This window comes from Lagenorhynchus albirostris, chromosome 16 (genome assembly GCF_949774975.1).
Source record: "Lagenorhynchus albirostris chromosome 16, mLagAlb1.1, whole genome shotgun sequence".
NCBI lineage: Eukaryota > Metazoa > Chordata > Mammalia > Artiodactyla > Delphinidae > Lagenorhynchus > Lagenorhynchus albirostris.
This window is the reverse complement of record NC_083110.1, coordinates 25,312,234-25,333,114: the sequence shown is the minus strand read 5'-3', so window position 1 is coordinate 25,333,114 and position 20,881 is coordinate 25,312,234. Positions and strand designations below refer to the sequence as shown.

The 20,881-nt window shown below is 38.6% G+C and overlaps 1 protein-coding gene across 1 annotated transcript in view; it reads left to right on the top strand.

The window, feature by feature from the left end:
- The first annotated feature begins 292 nt into the window (after nt 1-292).
- CFAP70 (cilia and flagella associated protein 70) overlaps nt 293-20,881 on the top strand; it is an 86,926-nt gene continuing 66,337 nt past the window's right edge. Inside the window, exons 1-5 of the mRNA XM_060126370.1 lie at nt 293-392; nt 1,534-1,720; nt 17,174-17,272; nt 17,445-17,524; nt 18,722-18,901. Of these exons, the coding sequence (XP_059982353.1) occupies nt 330-392; nt 1,534-1,720; nt 17,174-17,272; nt 17,445-17,524; nt 18,722-18,901 (609 nt within the window). The 5' untranslated portion in view covers nt 293-329. The remainder of the gene's footprint in view (nt 393-1,533; nt 1,721-17,173; nt 17,273-17,444; nt 17,525-18,721; nt 18,902-20,881) is intronic.

Here is a 20,881-nt window from a genome sequence, read left to right as displayed (position 1 = left end):
GGGATGGGAGGTGGGGTGATGGCATTCCTACCCTCTTTGCCTTGTGATAATTTGTGCTTAATGGGTTAGTTACATGTATAAGAATCTTTTTAGCACTAACCAGCAGAATCATCCTTGTGACCAGGTCCCTAAGGCACTGCCTATCTGGCAACAAAGGTTGGAAAGTACACAAAACAGTGCTGGACTAGGGCATTTCTCTAGGTTCTCCCCTGGTATTGGTTATGATGTAATGTGGATACTTGTGCAACTATGGTATATAAGGGGACAGGTTCGTTCATTATGTTCACAGAGATCAAAGAAGACCAGAGAGACTTTGCCCAGGTGCTGATATGGAGCAGGTGTCATCAACAGGCAGACCCGTGCAGATCACTGTGACAGATGGATATGACTTGGTAAAGTTATTTTTGGGAATCCTGGAAGTCCTTAGTTTATTCATTCTCCTTGAATGTACTTTTGTCTTTGGGCTCAGGTCTCCCTGTCAGTCATCCAGTTGTGGCTTGGGGAAGATGTGTTGGGAACATTAGCAGGAGGCATGGAGTTCTGCATTATTCTGTACCACCAAACCTCCTGGCTTAACATAGCAATGGCATGTTCCTTCTCAGTGTTCCTTATTGTTAGTCTATAATCAGCAAGTCATATTAATGTGTAAAATATCTGGCAATTTGAATACTAAATTTAATGGGGGTGAAACAACTGGTTTTCATTTTCCTAGACAGCAGTTCCTTTCTCCTGAAAAGGATCTGAATTCCTCCAGAACTTCTCTTGTGATTAATTTCATTTGATGAATTTAAATAATAAAACTACAATATGATATAAGTATTAAAATTTACAAGAATAATGAAACGTGAAAATATTCATTCAGGGGCTTCCCTGGTGGCGCAGTGGTTGAGAGTCCGCCTGCCGATGCAGGGGACACGGGTTCGTGCCCCGGTCTGGGAAGATCCCACATGCCGCGGAGCGGCTGGGCCTGTGAGCCGTGGCCGCTGAGCCTGCGCATCCGGAGCCTGTGCTCCGCAACGGGAGAGGCCACAACAGTGAGAGGCCCTTGTACCGCAAAAAAAAAAAAAAATTCATTCAGTACTATGAAGTCAAAAAGCTTATTCCAAAACAGGATGTAATAAATGACCTCTACTTTCTTTTAAAGGGTATATATAAAAATGTATATATAAATGTGTGTGCATATATATATATATATATATACACACACACACAGCAAAACACTAGAAAATATATTATTACAGGTAATGTCTTCCTATGTGCTTTCCTCACTTTTTGAAATCTTCCACAATTATATAATCATATAAACACAATTACTGTTATTTTTCAAAGCTTCCAACTTAACGGCCTTTAAATAGAATGTTGCATTTAGCTACAACTAGATTTGTTTAATGACTTTCTACTTCCCCCGTTTGTATTTGTAACATAGCTTGTTAGGAAAACGTGCAAAATGCTATATAAAGTCAAAATGGGTTGCCAGATATGTAGGAAAATTCTCTATTTGAATATAATTGTAAAGTATTTTTCTGTCAACAGAAAGGTTTTAAAGGAGATACTCCAGTTACCTTTATCCGTGCAGAATTCAATCAGGTGGTTCTGGGAGACTCTGCAAAAATTGCTGTTTCTCCAGAAGGAACTGCAAAATACAACTTCACTTGCAGTTTTGAGTTCAATCCTGAAGGAGGAGTCACTTTACATGACCTCGCCCACAAACCTGTGTTCTGTAAGTGCTTGGGATTCTAAATATGTTAATTACATGAGTGATCAGGATATTCTGAGATATTTAGTAGCTGTTGTAGGGACAGATGAACACACCTTACCTTTTTAATCTGGGAATAACACAGTATACTTTGAGTCCCACCTGGTTCTGGCAGCTGTCACCATGACCTACTAATTTTAATCAGTTTGTATTGAAGACCTTTTGACACATAACTGAACTTTAAAAAAAAAAATTTTTTTTTATTTTCCAAATTGACTTTATTTTTTCCAGCAGCTGATAGTAAAACATACATATGATCAAAAAAAAGAATATTTATACAATTTTGAAGAACAATAACATGAAGCAAACATGCTCTTTTATGAAAAAAACAGCCCCCAGTTTGAAACAAGACCAATCATATATAGATAATTTGATCTATTCATGTGTACAACTCATTTTAATTTCCCTAAAAAATATTATTTAATAACTTTTTAGTAACTAATCAATTCTTATTAACAGTCAAACAAATAAGAATGTAGATAATGCTCAATTCAATCCATGGGCGTATATGAATAGACATATAACTGAAATTTGCAGCCTTCGTCTCCTAAGCTGATTTGTGAGCTTTTCCTTTGTATTCCTATATTTAAGGTTGCCAGATTTAGGGGAAAAAAACAAAACAAAGAAACAAAAAACCCAAAAACCAAATTTGGGACATACTTACACTAAAAAAATGATTTGTTGTTTATCTGAAATTCAAATTTAATTTGGCATCTTGTATTTTACCTGGCAGCCCTATCTGTACTTCTGTATATTCACCAAACTGTATAGCAATTATTAATTCACCTCCCTTGTTAGAGGAGACACTTTTTGAAATCAGGGCTGTATCTCATTTATTTCAGAATTTCTAGTGCTTAGAAATATCTGGGATAGAAAGGGGCTCAAAAAATGTTTGTTGAATGAATGAATGGATAAATAGATGGATAGTTTCTGTATTCACACTTTTACAGTTTCTAACTACATAATATTATCTCTGAAATACTTTGTTCCTAAACCTATATTCTAGGCTAAGTCTTTTTTGTTTGTTTTAACCCATACTCTTTTTTATTTTTTGGTAGTATGGTTTTTAAAAATTTATTTATTTAATTTATTTTTTATTGAAGTATAGTTGATTTACAGTGTTGTGCTAATTTCTGCTGTACAGCAAAGTGGCTCAGTTATACACATACATACATTCTTTTTTAATATTCTTTTCCATTACGGTTTATCCCAGGGGATTGGATATAGTTCCTTGTGCTATACAGTAGAACCTTGTTGTTTATCCATTTTAAATCTGATAGTTTGCACCTACTAACCCTAAACTCCCAGTCCATCCCTCTCCCTCACCCCTCCACCTTGGCAAGCACAAGTCTGTTCTCTATATCTGTGAATCTGTTTCTGTTTTGTAGATAGGTTCATTTGTGCCATATTTTATTTATTTATTTTTGTTTTGTTTTGTCTTTTTATTATTAACATTAGTAACCTCGAGATATGTTTAAATTAGAATTGTCATTTTGAATGTTCACATTAAGATATACTGTAATTTGACTTATGAGGACTTTTTTTAATTAAAAAAATTATTTTATTGGAGTATGGTTGGTTTACAATTTTGTGTTAGTTTCTGCTGTACAGCAAAGTGAGTCAGTTATACATACACATATATCCACTTTTTTTTCTGCCATATTTTAGATTCTACATATAAGTGATATCATATGGTATTTGTCTTTCTCTTTCTGACTTACTTTACTTAGTATGATAATCTCTGGTTACATCCATGTTGCTGCAAATGGCATTATTTCATTCTTTTTTATGTCTGAGAAGTATTCCATTGTATATGTGTACCATATCTTCTTTATCCATTCATATGTTGATGGACATTTAGGTTGTTTCCATGTCTTGGCTATTGTGAATAGTGCTGCTATTAACATAGGGGTTCATGTATCTTTTTGAATTATAGTTTTGTCCAGGTATATGCCCAGGAGTGGGATTGCTGGATCATATGGTAGTTCTATTTTTAGTTTTATGAGGAATCTCCATACTGTTTTCCATAGTGGCTGCACCAAGTTACATTCCCACCAACAGTTTGGGAGGGTTCCCTTTTCTCCACACCCTCTCCAGTATTTGTTATTTGTAGACTTTTGACGATGGCCATTTTGACTGGTGTGAGGTGGTACCTCATTGTAGTTTTGATTTGTATTTCTCTAATAATTATGATGTTGAGCATCTTTTCATGTGCCTACTGACCATCTGTATGTCTTTGGAGAAATGTTTATTAAGGTCTTCTGCCCATTTTTCTATTGGGTTGTTTGCTTTTTTGTTGTTCAGTTGTATGAGCTGTCTGTATATTTTGGAGATTAAGCCCTTGTTGGTTGCATCATTTGCAAATCTTTTCTCTCATTCTGTAGGTTGTCTTTTCTTTTTTTTTCTTAATATTTATTTATTTATTTTAATTTTTTAAAAAAATATTTATTTATTTATTTTTGGCTGTGTTGGGCCTTTGTTGCTGCACATGGGCTTTCTCTAGTTGTGGTGAGCGGGGGCTACTCTTTGTTGTGGTGCGCAGGCTTCTCATTGCTGTGGCTTCTCTTGTTGCAGAGTATGGGCTCTAGGCGCATGGGCTCAGTAGTTCTGGCTCATGGGCTCTAGAGCGCAGGCTCAGTAGTTGTGGCGCACAGGCTTGGTTGCTCCGCGACATGTGGGATCTTCCCAGACCAGGGCTTGGACCCTTATCCCCTGCATTGGCAGGTGGATTCTTAACCACTGTGCCACCAGGGAAGTCCCAATCTTTATTTATTTATTTATTTAATTTTTGGCTGTGTCAGGTCTTAGTTGCGGTACACAGGATCTCTGTTGCAGCATGTAGGCTCTTTCGTTGTGGTGCACGGGCTTCTCTCTAATTGTGGCTCGTGTGCTCGGTAGTTGCGACACACGGGCTTAGTTGTCCCCCAGCATGTGGGATCTTAGTTCCCCAACCAGGGATTGAACCGACATCCCCTGCATTGGAAGGTGGATTCTTAACCACTGGACCACCAGGGAAGTCTCCCTCTCTTTTTTTTAATGGTTTCCTTTGCTATGCAAAAGCTTGTAAGGGTGATTAGGTCCCATTTCTTTATTTTTGTTCTTATTTCTATTCCCTTGGGAGACTGACCAAAGAAAACATTGGTACAATTTATGTCAGAGAATGTTTTGCCTATGCTTTCTTATAGGAGTTTTATGGTGTCTTGTCTTATGTTTAAGTCTTTAAGGCGTTTTGAATTTATTTTTGTGCTGCTGTGAGTATGTGTTATAACTTCATTGATTTACATGCAGCTGTCTTAACTTTCCCAGCACGACTTGCTGAAGAGACTTTCTTTTTCCCATTGTATATTCTTGCCTCCTTTGTCGAAGATTAATTGACCATAGGTGTGTGGGTTTATTTCTGGGCTCTCTATTCTGTTCCATTGATGTGTATGTCTGTTTTTTGTACCAATACCATGCTGTTTTGGTTACTGTAGCTTTGTGGTATTGTCTGAAGTCTGATAGAGTTATGCCTCCTACTTTGTTTTTTTCCTTAGTATTGCTTTGGCAATTCTGGGTCTTTTATGGTTCCATATAAATTTTTGGATCATTTGTTCTAGTTCTGTGAAAAATGTCATGGGTAATTTGATAGAGATTGCATTAAATCTGTAGATTGCTTTGGGTAGTATTGCCATTTTAACTATTAATTCTTCCAGTCCAAGAGCATGGGATATCTATTTCTTTGAATCATCTTTAATTTCCTCTATTAATGTTTTATAGTTCTCAGCATATAAGTCTTTCACCTCTTTGGTCAGTTTATTCCTAGGTATTATTTTTTTTGGTGCGATTTTAAAAAGCTTTTTTTTTTTTCTTTTTTCTTTTTTGGCCGCACCAAGCGGCTTGTGGGATTTTAGTTCCCCAACCATGGATGGATTGAAACCAGGCCCTCTGTAGTGAGAGCATGGAGTCCTAACCACTGGACCACCAGGGAATTCCCAAAGGTATTGTTTTTTTACATTCCCTTTCTGATATTTCATTGTTAGTGTAAAGAAATGCAGCCGATTTCTGAATGTTTATCTTGTATCTTGCTGCTTTGCTGAATTTATTAGATTTAGTAGTTTTTGCATGGAGTTCTTAGGGTTTTCTATATATAGTATCATGTCATCTGCATATAGGGACAGTTTTACATCTTCCCTTCCAATTTGGATACCTTTTATTCCTTTTTCTTGTCTGATTGCTGTGGCTAGGACTTCCAATACTATGTTGAATAGAAGTAGTAAGAGTGGGCATCCTTGTCTTGTTCCAAATTTTAATGGGAAGTCTTTCAGCTTTTCACCGTTGAGTATTATATTGGCTGTGGGTTTGTCATAATGGCTTTTATTATGTTGAGATATATTCCCTGTATACCTACTTTGGTAAGAGTTTTTATCGTGAATGGATTAGGTGCATATATGTTGACGAGTGTAAAATCCTCTTCTTGTATTCATCCTTTTACCATTATATAATATCCTTCTTTATCTTTCTTTATGGCCTTTATTTTAAAATCTATTTTGTCTGATATGAATATTTCAGCTGCTGCTTTCTTGTCATTTCTGTTTGCATGAAACATCTTTTACCATCCCCTCACTTTCAACCTGTGTGTGTCCTTTGCCCTAAGGTGTGTCTCTTGTAGGCAGCATATTGTAGGCTCTTGTTTTTTTAATCCAGTCTGCCACTCTTTGTCTTTTGATTGGAGCATTCAGTCCATTGACATTTAAGGTAATTATTGATACATATGTATTTATTGCCATTTAAAAAAATAAATTTATTTATTTATTTTTGGCTGTGTTGGGTCTTCGTTGCTGGGCACAGGCTTTCTCTAGTTGCGGCGAGTGGGGGCTACTCTTTGTTGCAGCGCGCAGGCTTCTCATTGCGGTGCCTTCTCTTGTTGCAGAGCACAGACTGTAGGCTTGCAGGCTTCAGTAGTGGTGGCATGTTGGCTCAGTAGTTGTGGCTTAAAGGCTCTAGAACGCAGGCTCAGCTGTTGTGGCGCATGGGCTTAGTTGCTCCGCGGCATGTGGGATCTTCCTGGACCAGGGCTCGAACCCATGTCCCCTGCATTGGCATGCGGATTCTTAACCATCGTGCCACCAGGGAAGTCCTTTATTGCCATTTTAAACCTTGTTTTCCAGTTGATTCTATGTTTCTTTTTTGTTCCTTTCTTTTTCTTTTAGTTTTTCTTTTTGTGGTTTGATGATTTCCTTTTATTTTATGTTTGTGTTCTCTTCTTTTTGGGTTTAGTAATCTATTGTATATTTTTGATTTGTGGTTGCCCTGCTTTTCAAGTATGGTAACCTCTTCCTATATCTGCTTGCTTTAGACTGATAGTCATATAGGTTCAAACACATTCTAAAAAAAAGAATCTACATTTTCTTACCCTCCTTTCCCACATTTTAGGATTTTGATGTCCTTTTTTACATCTTCATGTTTATCCTTTTTCTGTTCCTTGTGTTTATCATCACTTTCACAAATAAGTTTTTTTTTTCTTTTTGATCTGTATACTGACTAATTTAAGTGATTTACTTTCCAATTGTAAACTGTGATTTCCTCCTTCCTATATCTTCTTGTTTCTTTTCTATCTAGGGAAGACCTTTCAATATTTCTTTTAGGATAGGTTTAGTATTGCTGTATTCTTTTAGTTTTTGCTTGTCTGAGAAATTCTTTATTTCCCCTCCTATTCTGAATGATAATCTTGCTGGGTAGAGTATTCTAGGTTGCAGATTTTTCCCTTTCAAAACTTTGAATATATTTTGCCACTCTCTTCTGACCTGCAGTGTTTCTGTAGAGAAATCAGCTGATAGCCTTATGGGAGTTCCCTTGTAATTAACTATTTGTTTTTCTCTTGCTGCCTTTAGAATGCTCTCTTTATCTTTAACTTTTGCCATTTTTATTAGAATATGTCTTGGTGTAGGTCGGTTTGGGTTCATCTTGTTTCGGACCCTCTGTGCTTCTTGTATCTAGATATCTGTTTCCTTCTTTAGATTTGGGATTTTTTTCAGCCATAATTTCTTCAAATACATTTTCAATACCCTTTTCTCTTTCTTCTCCTTCTGGAATACCTATTATGCATAGATAGGCATTCTTTATATTATCCCATAGGTCTCTTATATTGCTTTCTTTTTTTTTTCATTTGGTTTTCTCTCTGCTGTTTTGATTGGGTAATTTCCATTATTCTATCTTCCAGATCCCTTATTCTTTCTTCTGCATTATTCATTCTGCTATTCATTGCCTTTAGCTCAGCTTTTGTCTTGGCAAATGAATTTTCTAATTTTTCTTGGCTCCTCCTCATAGTTTCTGCCAATCTGCCAATCTGCCAATCTGCCAATCTGCGTTTCTGCCAATAGCCTTTCTTAATACTTTCAGTATTTTCATTACCTTTTTGAACTCGGTGTCTTAGACTGAAGAGGTCTGTTTCCTTGTTTGTTCCTTCTGGGGGATTCTCTTGGTCTTTTAACTGGGAGTCAAAGAAGCAATTTAACTGCTTCTTCATTTTGCTTATATTTCTCTTACTCTGTGAGTTTAGGAGAAATGGTTATCTACTCTCGTCTTGGAGGGCTATTTATATGTGGGAATGTCCCTGCATAGCTTGTGTGGGTTAAATATATTTTTGGCGCGAGGGCTGTTTTTGGTTTGGATGCTTGCTGTCTCTTTCCACAGTTTGTGCTGGCCGTTATCCCCTTGATAGTGGGTGTGCGGGTGCGCAGCCCGAGCACACTCCCAGGAAGGCAGAGGTTGGGGCAGCAGTTGATGCCCAGTTGCGGGACCCTTGGTAGTGGCAGCAGTCTGCGCCCACCTCTGGAGTCCGAGATGGCAGTGGCGGCTCGTACCTGCCCCTGGAGCTCAGGTAGGCAGTGCCTTGCCACCTGAGAGTGTGTGTGGAGAAAGAAACTCCTATGGAGGTCCCGCCTCTCTCCTCTCGCACCCCCAACAATGGCGTCTTGCCTCTCTCGTGGGCCCAGGCTTCTTCCTGTACTCCCTTGATTGAGGCACACCACACCCTAGCCCCCTCAGGCTGTCTGCACGCAGCCAACCCCAGTCCTCTCCCCTGATCCGACCTCCAAAGCCTGAGCCTCAGCACCCAGCCCCCGCTCACCTCAGTGGACAAGCGTATCAGGCTGGCGAGTGCCGGGTGGTGACACCAACCATCTGTGCAGGTTTCTCTCTGCTTTGCCCTCTGCAAATCCGGTTGCTGCATTCTCCTCTGAGGCTCTAAAGCTCCCCCTCTGTTCTGGCTGATCTCCCCACCAGTGAGGTGACTTCCCAACGTGTGGAAACTTTCCCTCTTTCACAGCTCCCTCCTGGGGGCGCAGGTCCCATCCTGATTCCTTTCTCTCTTTTTTTTTCTCTTTTCTTTTGTTCTCCAAGTTATGTGGAGATTTTCTTGCCCTTTTGGAAGTCTCAGGTCTTCTGCCAGCATTCAGTAGATGTTCTGTGAGAATCATTCCACATGTAGATGTATTTTTGATGTATTTGTGGCAGAAGGTGAGCTCCCCATCCTATTCCTCTGCAATCTTGATCCGATTGATGACCCATACTTGTTATTTTTTGTTTTTGTTATTTTTTAGTGGCACATCTCCTAAGGTGCGTGCGAAAACCCACAGATTCCAAGATCCCAAACCCGGAGAGGTGGACCTGAGAATCTATACAGTATTCTAGAGCAATGCTTTCCAGAACTTTCTTTCCATAACAGTCACCTGAGAGAAAGTAATCTGGGAGAAAATAATCTTCAGGGTCCAACCCCATACCACTAAATTCACAATTGCCATGGGAAGAGCCTAGGTAGCTGTACCTTGGGAAAAAAATGTCTCAGGTGATTACTGGGAAACACTGTTCAAGAGCAGTGATTCCTAGCTCTGGCATAGGTGGGAATCAGTCAACCACGGATGCATCCATCTGACCTGCACTCTTTTATCCCACCCACTCTCTTCTACTTCTTTCTTCTTTCTTCTGTGCTTCTCTGTCACCCCAAGTAATAGTTGTATCTCAATTGCCTTCTTCCCTAGCATACTGGATAGGAAAGGCAATACTGGACCCTTATTTTAAGCATGTCACTGAACTCGTGAGAAAGAAATGGTAGTTCCTTTGTTCCAGAAACAAAACAGAAACTGAAACCTGGAACTCTTGAACAGCTGCCGTTGGTGTGTGGTGGTGTGGAGGGAGAGGGCAGTATTCTAAAACCCAGGGGCTTGGATTTTAATGCTCTTACAGAGACAGAGACTTGGGCTGCTGTAGATGGGAAGTTGAGAGTGAGACCACCTACCTCGTCGTAAGCCGAGACTCTCAAGAAGATTGGACTAGAAAAAAAGTTCACTCACCATCATATCTGTCTAGGTGCTGGGTAGACAAAAAAAATTTCTCTAAGAATTAGTAATCATAGAGTTATGTTGATCATTAAATAATATGTATTTTCTTAAAACATGCAAGGAACATTTGTATAATAAAAGCTGGCCACTTACCAGGCCACAAAGCAAGTCCTGCCATATACCAAAGAATCAATAGCATACAGACAAAGCTTTCTGACCAAAATACAACAGTCAAAAAAATAAGAAATAATAAATATATAGCAAAAATTATTATGAATAATTCATGAGACAAAGAAGAAATCATAATAAAAACTGCAAAGCAGTTAGAATCAAGTCAACAGTAAAACACCAAATACCAAAACTGGGGGATATAGCTAACGTAGTGCTTAGAGATACATTTGTAATCTTAAGTACAGTCATTAGAAATCAAGAAGAATTTTTTTTTTTTTTTTTGCTGTATGCGGGCCTCTCACTGTTGTGGCCTCTCCCATTGCTGAGCACAGGCTCCGGACGCGCAGGCTCAGTGGTCATGGCTCATGGGTCTAGCCGCTCTGGGGCATGTGGGATCTTCCCGGACTGGGGCACAAACCCGTGTCCCCTGCATCGTCAGGTGGACTCTCAACCACTGTGCCACCAGGGAAGCCCATCAAGAAGAATTTTAAACAGAACTTCTGCCTCCAAGAAGATGGACTAGATATACTTTCCTCTATTCCTCTCAGAGCTATAAACCCTGGACATTATTTATATAACAGACTCTGAAAGGTAGAGAGAAGAAAGAAATGAGACTTGAGGAAAGACAGTATGAGTTCCTTGGGTTTTCTTTTTGCCTCATCTATCCCAAACTGTATGCTGAAGAAGCCAGCAGCCTGGAAACAAAAATGGGTACAGATCAAACCAACCAACCACCAACAAAAGTGCTCTTTCTAATCAAAAGACCAGGAAAGGGGGCAGCCTAGCATGACAGAAAACATTTAGACAGAAACTGCTCTACTCCAGTCAAATGCCCAGGAAAAAAAACTGTGGCCCCACCCATACCCAAGCCAAGTGGGGAACCTAGGCTTACACACGCACAAAGCTGAAATAACATGCCTCAACACCCTACTTGAGTGGTGTCAGAGAAGACCAAGTAGGAAGCCAGGACTTTTGTGCTCTATGGTAATGACCCCCCTCTCTCAACATGTGTTTTTTGTTTTTTGTTATTTTCCCTTTGGCCATGCCACGCAGCTTGTGGGATCTTAGTTCTCTGACCGGGGATTGAACCTGTGCCCAGACAGTGAAAGCACCAAGTCCTAACCACTGGACTGCCAAGGAATTCCCTCAACATGTGGTTTTTTTTTTTTTTTTTTAACATGTGGTTTTAATGGAGACCACACGGGGAGCCAGGGCTTCTGCCCCAATCTGGCAGTAATGAGGTGCTCCTCCACTCCCCACTGGCGTGTGTCAAACGGGGTCTAGTGTAAAATCAAAACTCACCATCACCTAGTGGTAATGCATCTACACCCACTGTAGTATCAGTAGAGAACAAGTAAGGAATCAGAACCCCCATTTTCCCTCAGCAGTACGGAGGAGCTGCCCCACTCAGGTATTAATGGAGATTGAGTGGGGAACCTAGACTTCTATCTCCACCTGAAAATAAAGAGGCATTGCCTCTCCCCTTCCTGTGTAGGAGCGGTGTCAAAAAATGCCAGCAAAAAAGAAGGTTTAAGTATGATTCAGAGTTTCATAGCATAATATAAAAATTCCAGGTTTCATTTGAAAATCACTCGTTATACTAAGAACTAGAAGATCTCAAACTGAATTAAACAAATAATCAGTAGATGGTAACACCAAGATGATAGATATGTTAGCATTATTAGACAAAGATTTTAAAGAAGCCATGATAAAAATGCTTCAATGAGCAATTGTAAACATGTTGGAAACAAATGAAAAAACAATGGATAGACTCATAGGGGAAATAGAAAGTCTCAGTAAGAAATAGAAGATATAAAGAAGAATCTAGTAGAAATTTTAGAACTGAAAAATATATTAACTGCTATGAAAAGCTCAGTGAATGGGCTCAACAGCAGAATGGAGGGAAAAGGGGAAAGAATCAGTGAACTGGAAGATAGAACAATAGAAATTACTCAATCTGAGTAATGTAGAAGAAATAGACTAAAACAATATGAACAGAACTTCAGAGTCCTGTGGGACTATGCCAAAAGATTTAACAGTGTTATTGGAGTATCAGAAGGAGAGAAGAAAGAGAGTGAGGCTGGAAAAGTATTCAAAGAAGTTAAGCCTGAAAACTCCCCAAATTTGGCTAGAGACATAAACCTACAGATTCAGGAAGCTGAGCAAAGTCCCAACAGGATAAACCCAAAAGAAATCTGTACTAAGGAACACCATAGTAAAACTTCTGAAAACTGAAGACACAGAAAAAAAAAAAATTGAAAGCAGGAGAAAACAACTTCAATGGTATCAGTTTCTCATCAGAAAACATGGAGGCCCAAAGGAAATGGAACAATATTTACAAAGTGGTAAAAGAACTGCTCACCTAGAATGGAATACCTAAATAAAAGATATGAAGTGGAAATCAAGATATTCTCAAATGAAAGAAAACTAAGAATTTGTCACCAGAAGACCTACCCTAAAAGAATGGTTGAAGGAAGTTCTCTGAACAGAAAGGGAATGATAAAAGAAAGAACCTAGAAACATCAGGAAAGAAGAAAGAATATGGTAAGCAAAAATTTGGACAGATAAAATAAGCTTTCCTTCTCCTTGAGTTTTCTAAATTGTGTTTCACACTTGAAACAAAGTATAACACTATCTGATGTGGTTCTGTATATTGAGAAAGTATTTTTGGCAATTATAAACAGGGAGGGCAAGGGGACATAAAGGGAGGTAAGGTTTCTATACTTCATTCAAACTAGTGAAATGATGACATCAGTAGATTGTAATAAATAGTATATATATAATGCAATACCTATAGCAATGACTAGAACATCTATACAAAGAGATATATTCAAAAGTATTATAGATAAATAAAAATGGAATTCTAAAGAATGCTCAGGTAATCCAGAGAAAGGCTGAGAAAAGAAAACAGAGAAATGAAAAAGAGGGGTCATACAAAACCCAGCAGACTTAAGCTCTAATATATTAATAATTACATTAAATATATCAAGACACAGAGATTACAAATTCGATTAAAAAATACACTATATACAAGAAACTCAAAATATAACCATATGGTAAGGTAAAAAGTAAAAGAATAGAGAAAGATATATCTACATAAATATAAAACTACAAAACATTGCTGAAGGAAATTAAAGATGACACAAATAAATTGAAACATATCACATGTTCATGGATCGGAAGATTTAATATTGTTAAAATGTTAGCACTTCTCCAAGTGATCTACAGATTCAGTGCAATCCCTATAAAAATTCCAAAGACATTTTTTTGCAGAAATAAAAAAAAAACCCTTTCTATAATTCATATGAAATCTTAAGAGACCCGAAATATCCAAAACAGTCTTAAAAAAGAACAAAGTTGGGGGTCTCATACTTTGTTTTCAAAACCTACTACAAAGCTACAGTAATCAAAACAGGGTGATATTGACAGAAACAGAGACATACAGAACAGTGGAATAGAATAGAGAGCTGAGGAATAAACCCTAACATATATGGTCAAATGATTTTTGACAAGGATGCCAAGACCATTCAATAGGGAGGGTAAGTCTTTTCAACTAGTAGTGCTAGGAAAACTGGATATCCACATGCAAAAGAATGAAGTTGGACTCTTACCTAACACCACATTCAAAACTTAATGCAAAAATGGATCAAGGACCTAAATGTAAGTTCTAAAACAATAAAGCCCTTAGAAAAAAACATAGGTCAGAACTTCATCATATTAGATTCCTCATTGACTCTTGGATAGGATAGCAAAGGCACAGGTAACAAAATACAAAAATGGACAAATTGAACTTCATCAAAATTTAAAACTTTGGGGCATCAAAAGACACTATCCACAGAGTATAAAGACAACCCACAGAATGTGAGAAAATATTTACAAATCATATATCTGATAGGGAGTTAATATCCAGAATATATAGAGAACTCCTAAAATTCAATACCAAAAATACCCCAAACAACCTAATTCAAAAATGGGAAAAGGATTTGAATAGACTTTTTTCCAAAGATGATCTACAAATGGCCAGTAAACACATGAAAAAATAGTCAACATCACTAATTAGGGAAATGCTAACCAAAAATATGAGATACAATCTCATACCCATTAAGATGGCTTCTGTCAAAGAAACAGAAAACAAGTGTTGGCAAGGATGTAGACACATCGGAACCATTGTGTACTTTTGGTGGGACTGTAAAATGGTGTGGTTACTGTAGGAACTGGTGGTTCCTCAAAAAATTAAGAATAGAATGACCGTATGATCCAGCGATTTCACTTCTGGCAATATATACAAAAGAATTGAAAGGGTCTCAAAGAGATATATGTACACTTATGTTCATAGGAGCATTATTCACAAAAGGTAAAATGTGGAAGCAATCCACATGTCCATTGACAGATGAATGGATAAGCAAAATGTGGTATATACGTACAGTAGAATATTGTTCAGCTGTGAAAGGAAGGAAAGTGTGACATATGCTATACCGTGGATGAACTTTGAGAACATTATGTTAAGTGAAATAAGCCAGTCATGAAAAGACAAGTACTGTATGATTTCACTTATATGAGGTACCTAGAGTAGTCAAATGCATAGGGATAGAAAGTATCCTGGTGATTTCCAGGGGGAGGGGAAAATGGGGAGTTATTGTTGAACAGGTATAAAATTTCTGTTTTAGAAGGTGAAGAGTTATGGAGATGGATAGCTGTGATGGTGGCACAAAAATGTGAATATACTTAGTACCACTGGACTGATACTTAAAAATGGTTAGGATGATCAACTTTATGTAATGTGTATTTTAAAACAATTTTAAAAAGACATAAAAAAGAATATTCTGCCATTACTCATGAAAACTTTGATAAAATGGACAATTTAGAAAACCTAAAGAAATGGAAAACACATCAGTAGAGTGAAGGAGACTTAAGAGACACCAGCTAATCACAATGTGTGGACCTTATTTGGATCCTGATTCAAAGAAAATGCTGTTGAGAGGTATGAAGTGGAACAAAAGGAAAGGCATACCATATTAAACAGGAATGCTCAACATAACAAAGATGTCATTCTCCCTCAGTTTACCTATAAGTTTAACATGATCTCTATAAATCTGCCAACATTATTTTTTTAATTATAGAATGCTTACAGAAAGAAGTTTTTTTAAAAAAATTTATATTTTATTTATTTTTGGCTGCATTGGGTTCTCATTGCTGCACATGGGCTTTCTCTAATTGCTGCGAGCGGGGGCTAGTCTTTGCTGCGGTGTGCGTCCTTCTCATTGCAGTGGCTTCTCTTGTTGCGGGGCATGGGCTCTAGGCAAACGGGTTTCAGTAGTTGTGGCACACAGGCTGTAGAGCGCAGGCTCAGTAGTTGTGGCACACAGGCTTAGTTGCTCCGTGGCATGTGGTATCTTCCCGGACCAGGGATCGAACCCATGTCCCCTGCACTGGCAGGAGGATTCTTAACCACTGCACCACCAGGGAAGTGCCCAGAAAAAAAGTTTTTAAAGTAAGAATAATCAGGAATTTCTGAAAAAGTTAATGAGGGATTATTAATCCTACACGAGAGTAAAACATAGTGTAAGACCATAATAAAACAATGAGGTGTTTGTGCATACAGAGACTTACAGATTATTAGGACAGACTAGCAGGTCCAGAGATCGTCACCAGTACTTCTGGTAAGTTAGCATCTGATTAAGATGACATTTCACATCAGTAGGGAAAAAGGTGGTCTATGTAATCAATGGTGTAAGGACACCTGGGTAGCTCTCTGGAAAAAGATGTAACTAATATCTCAGAATTACACCAAAATAAATTCTAGGTGGATAAAAATGTGTACAAAGTTAAACCATGTAAGTAGGTACCATAAGAAATCATGGAATTAAAACAAATAAACATAGGGACTGGGGACTTCCCTGGTGGTCCAGTGGTTAAGAATCCTTCCAATGCAGGGGACATGGGTTTATTCCCTGGTCGGGAACTAAGATCCCACATGCCACGGGGCAGCTAAGCCCGTGTGCTGCAACAACTGAGTCCACACACTCTAGAGACCACGTGCCACAGCTAGAGAGAAGCCCCCATGCCACAATGAAGATATTGCGTGCCGCAACGAAGACCCAATGCATCCAAATAAATAAATATTTTTTAAAAAAAGGAAAAAGGGACTTTCAAGTTCCTTCTTTATTTTATTTTATTTTTAAAATTTATTTATTTATTTATTTTTGTCTGCACTAAGTCTTCATTGCTGCACGTGGGCTTTCTCTAGTTGTGACGAGCGGGGGCTACTCTTAGTTGTGGTGCACGGGCTTCGTGTTGTGGTGGCTTCTCTTGTTGGAGAGTACAGGCTCTAGACGCTCAGGCTTCGGTAGTTGTGTCATGCGGGCTCAGTAGTTGTGGCTCACAGGCTCTAGAGTGCAGCCTCAGTGGTTGTGGCACATGGGCTTAGTTGCTCTGCGGCATATGGGATCTTCCCGGACCAGAGCTCGAACCCGTGTCCCCTGCATTGGCATGCGGATTCTTAACCACTGCACCACCAGGGAAGTCCCAGATGATGATTTTTAGTCTTTCCTAAAATTGATTGAGGGAGTCATGACCAGTAATTTCTTATACATGAAATAGAATAGAAAATACCTAAGGATTTTGAGCTAAGGATGAATATTACATGAAACTTTGTTATAATCATATGTATCAGTAAGTTTATACATATGTGTGTACATGATTATGATGTAAAAATCCTTTTTAAAAATAATTTGCATGCAAAAAGATTAATAAGTCACTGAGGAGGTCCAGTATCTTCCACTGGAAGTCACTAATAATGGTGCCTTCTCAAGTTTCAAGTTCATTTCTCTTAACTTGAATTTCTCTGACAATGATTTGTTTGTTGCACCTTGGTTATCTGATGTGTGAGCTAGACATGTTCTCATTTTCTTTGTTTTGATTTTTCTAGTAACGATGACTGAAGTTTTACCAAAGGAAAAGAAACAGAAAGAGGAGAAGACCATGATTCTTGGTCAAGCTGTGGTGGACCTTCTTCCTTTACTGGAAGGTCAGATGTGTGATTTGCTCAAAAGCAGAAATAAACTTATTTCTCATAAAACTTAGTTCCAGAGAAGTGCAAAAATCAGCCTCAGTGAGTTTGAGGGATTCACTGAAAGATGAGCACAGTTATTTCTGCCTAACCCTTCCTTCTTTGGCTTGACTTGGCCTTCTTTTCGCAGGAGAGAGTTCGTTTGAAACGATGGTCCCATTGCACCCTGTGCCAGGCTCGCCCTTGGAAGCTCTTCGATCAGGTATTAAGGTAATTAGAGTTTTAACTCTTAACATATCAGCCTGATATTCAGTCAAGCCTGTCTGCTCTTAAGGTTAAATTTAGTTGAGTCCAATTCATCAGGCACCTTCTTTTCACAGGCACAGATAGTGCTAGGTTCTGGGAAACAAAGATGAATAAGGAAACTCCTACTTTAGGAGTTCATAATCTACACATCAGAGGTTATGACCAGTGTGATTAAATGGTGGGTTGGGGCATATGGACACAGAGTAGGTATCTGTTACTTTGCCCAGGGGTAGATGCAGGGAAGGCTTAACCATGGAAATGCCTCTTTAACTATGACCTGTTGAATTAAATTAAATAGTATATGAATGCATCTAATACACTTTCTGGCATGGTAGCCTGCCTCTGGTCATTGGAGGAGGGGAAGCATGAATTGGTAGGCTGTGTTACTGGTTTGTGTTCTGGACTTTGTTTCCCAGTTCCTCCTGGGATCAGTAGCTTCTTGGGGCACTGCTTTTGCCACTCTTGTGCAAGTACACTCACTCTCAGCAGATACCACAGCTGTCTTCAGTTTTGCACAAGTAAGACCCAACTGCCCCAACTATTCTGAATGCAGTTCCTTACTTAACTGTTGATGTAAGCCCCTTCCTGATTCTTGTTGATTCTGACCTTCGAGCTGCCACAATCCACTCCTACATCTGCTGTGATTCTCTCCTCTTATTTTAGGATGTGATTGGTTTCTTCTAGGTTTTTTTGGTAGATCTGATTTAACTTGCTTTCTGTCTTTCAATGATTCCTAAAAATGTGTAGTCCAGTGATGGCATTTCTTGTTTTCCAGGGCTATTGTAGTATTATTGTTTTATTGGATATAAAGATAATCATTTAATATCCTTCTGTCATTCCATGTGATTTGTGCTGGAAAGAGGTAGATATCTGGGCTCTATCTACCTTCCTTGGTCCAGTGTCCCAGTCTATGTACTGTTGATTTCCCTTAGATCTTATAGAAGAAGAGAAGGGAAGGGCTCTAGCTTAGGGATAAGGTTCTCTTCTTGGATTTATCTCTAACTCATGGGACCTTAAAAAAGCTATTTGAATCCTCTGTATGGAAATAATTAAACCTGACCTTCTTACCTTGAGCAATGATGTGAGGTTCAAATGAGATAATGTGAAAAAAGGGAGGCCTCTAGCATTTTCAAATGTCTGCGTAATTTTATTCTTATACAGCAGTGCAGTCTTGAAGTTAAAGTATTTGTGGCGGAGCCCTTATTGACCACAGCCCAGATCTCAGGAGGCAATCTCCTGAAGGTCACATTGGAGGCTGCCTACTCTGTGCCCGAATCCTTCATTCCAATGGGGCTGCTGCAGAACTTCATGGTTGGTCTGCAAGTTCCATCAGCTGGAGAGGTAAAGACTTACAGCAAGATATTTATAGAGATTTAAACACTCATATGGTCATCTCTTCCTCACCTTCTAAGATTTCATTCAAAGCAGGCTCTGTTAATGGCTGAGATTTATTTTAGGCTCAAAAACATAAAGTTTACTTCTGTTTTATACATGCATGTTAATATTTATAGTTTACATGTTATATACATGTATATATATATACTACATATAATTTATATCAATAATTTATATCAATAATATATATATATAATATATATCAATATATATATAATATAATATATCAATATATAATTTATATCAATACATACATATTTATGATGGAATATATATAAAACATTTAAAATCTGACAATTTTAGATGTAGTATTTTTTTTTTTTTGCGGTACGCAGGCCTCTCACTGTTGCCCCTCCCAGTGCAGAGCACAAGCTCCGGACGCGCAGGCTCAGCGGCCATGGCTCACGGGCTCAGCTGCTCCTCGGCATGTGGGATCTTCCCGGACCAGGGCACGAACCCGTGTCCCCTGCAGTCAACCACTGCACCACCAGGGAAGCCCTGGATGTAGTATTTCTACACAGATTACTTTTATGCATATATTTTATATAATGTACTTTATTATACAAAACTTTCTTTTAATTCCAGGTTATTTTCTTAGTCCAGATTTCTATAGAATGCTTGTGTATGGGTCTTTTGAGGCTCTTGAGATTTCCAAATTGCTTGCTAAAAAAATGTAATTAGTTAATACTCTTACCTGCTTTATTGCCATTTTACATTTTTCGTATAGAAATCTCCAATTCTGCTTCACCATTTAACATTCCCACCTGCAGTACACAAGGGTTCCAATTTCTCCACATATACCAACACTTGTTATTTTCTGTTTTTTGATAATAGCTATCCTAATAGATGTGAAGTAGCATCTCCTTGTGTTTTTGATTTGCATCCCCCTGGTGACTAATGATGTTGAGCATCTTTTCATGTGCTTATTGGCCATTTGTATATCTTCTTTGGGGAAATGTCTATTCAAGTCCTTCGCCCATTTCTGAATTGGGTTGTTTGTCATTTTGTTGTTGGAGTTTTAGGAGTTCTCTCTATATTTTAGCTATTACTCCCTTATTAGATATGTGATTTGCAAATATTTTCTCCCATTCTATTGGTTGCCGTTTTTACTCTGGTTAGTATCTTTTTTTTTTTTTTTTTTTTTTTTTTTGCGGTATGCGGGCCTCTCACTGTTGTGGCCTCTCCCGTTGCGGAGCACAGGCTCCAGACGCGCAGGCTCAGCAGCCATGGCGCACGGGCCCAGCCAATCCGCAGCATGTGGGATCTTTCCGGACCGGGGCACAAACCCGTGTCCCCTGCATCGGCAGGCAGACTCTCAACCACTGTGCCACCAGGGAAGCCCAAGTTGAGTGTCTTTTTAAAATAATTTATTTATTTGGCCGTGCCGCATCTTAGTTGCGGCACATAAATTCTTCGTTAGGTTGCCACATGTGAGATCTTTTAGTTGTGGCGTGTGGGATCTTTAGTTGCAGCATGTGGAATCTAGTTCCCTGGCCAGGGATCGAACCCCAGCCCCCTGCATTGGGAGCATGGAGTCTTAGCCACTGGACCACCAGGGAAGTCCCTGGTTAGTGTCTCTTGATACCCCAAAATTTTAAATTCTGATGAAGTTCAATTTGTCCATTTTTTTCTTTTGTTGTCGTAACCAAGAAATCATTGCCAAATCTGATGTCACAAGGCTTTTCCCCCTGTGTTTGTGTGTAAGAGTTTTATAGTTTTAGCTCTTATGTTTAGGCCTTTGCTCCATTTTGAGTTAATTTTTGTATATGGTGTTAGGTAAGAACCAACTACATTCTTTTGCACGTGAATAACTAGCACCTGCTTAGCACCATTTGTTGAAAAGACTGTCCTGTCCCTATTGAATGGTCTTTTGTTTTAAATAAATTTATTTATTTTATTTATTTATTTTTGACTGCATTGGGTCTT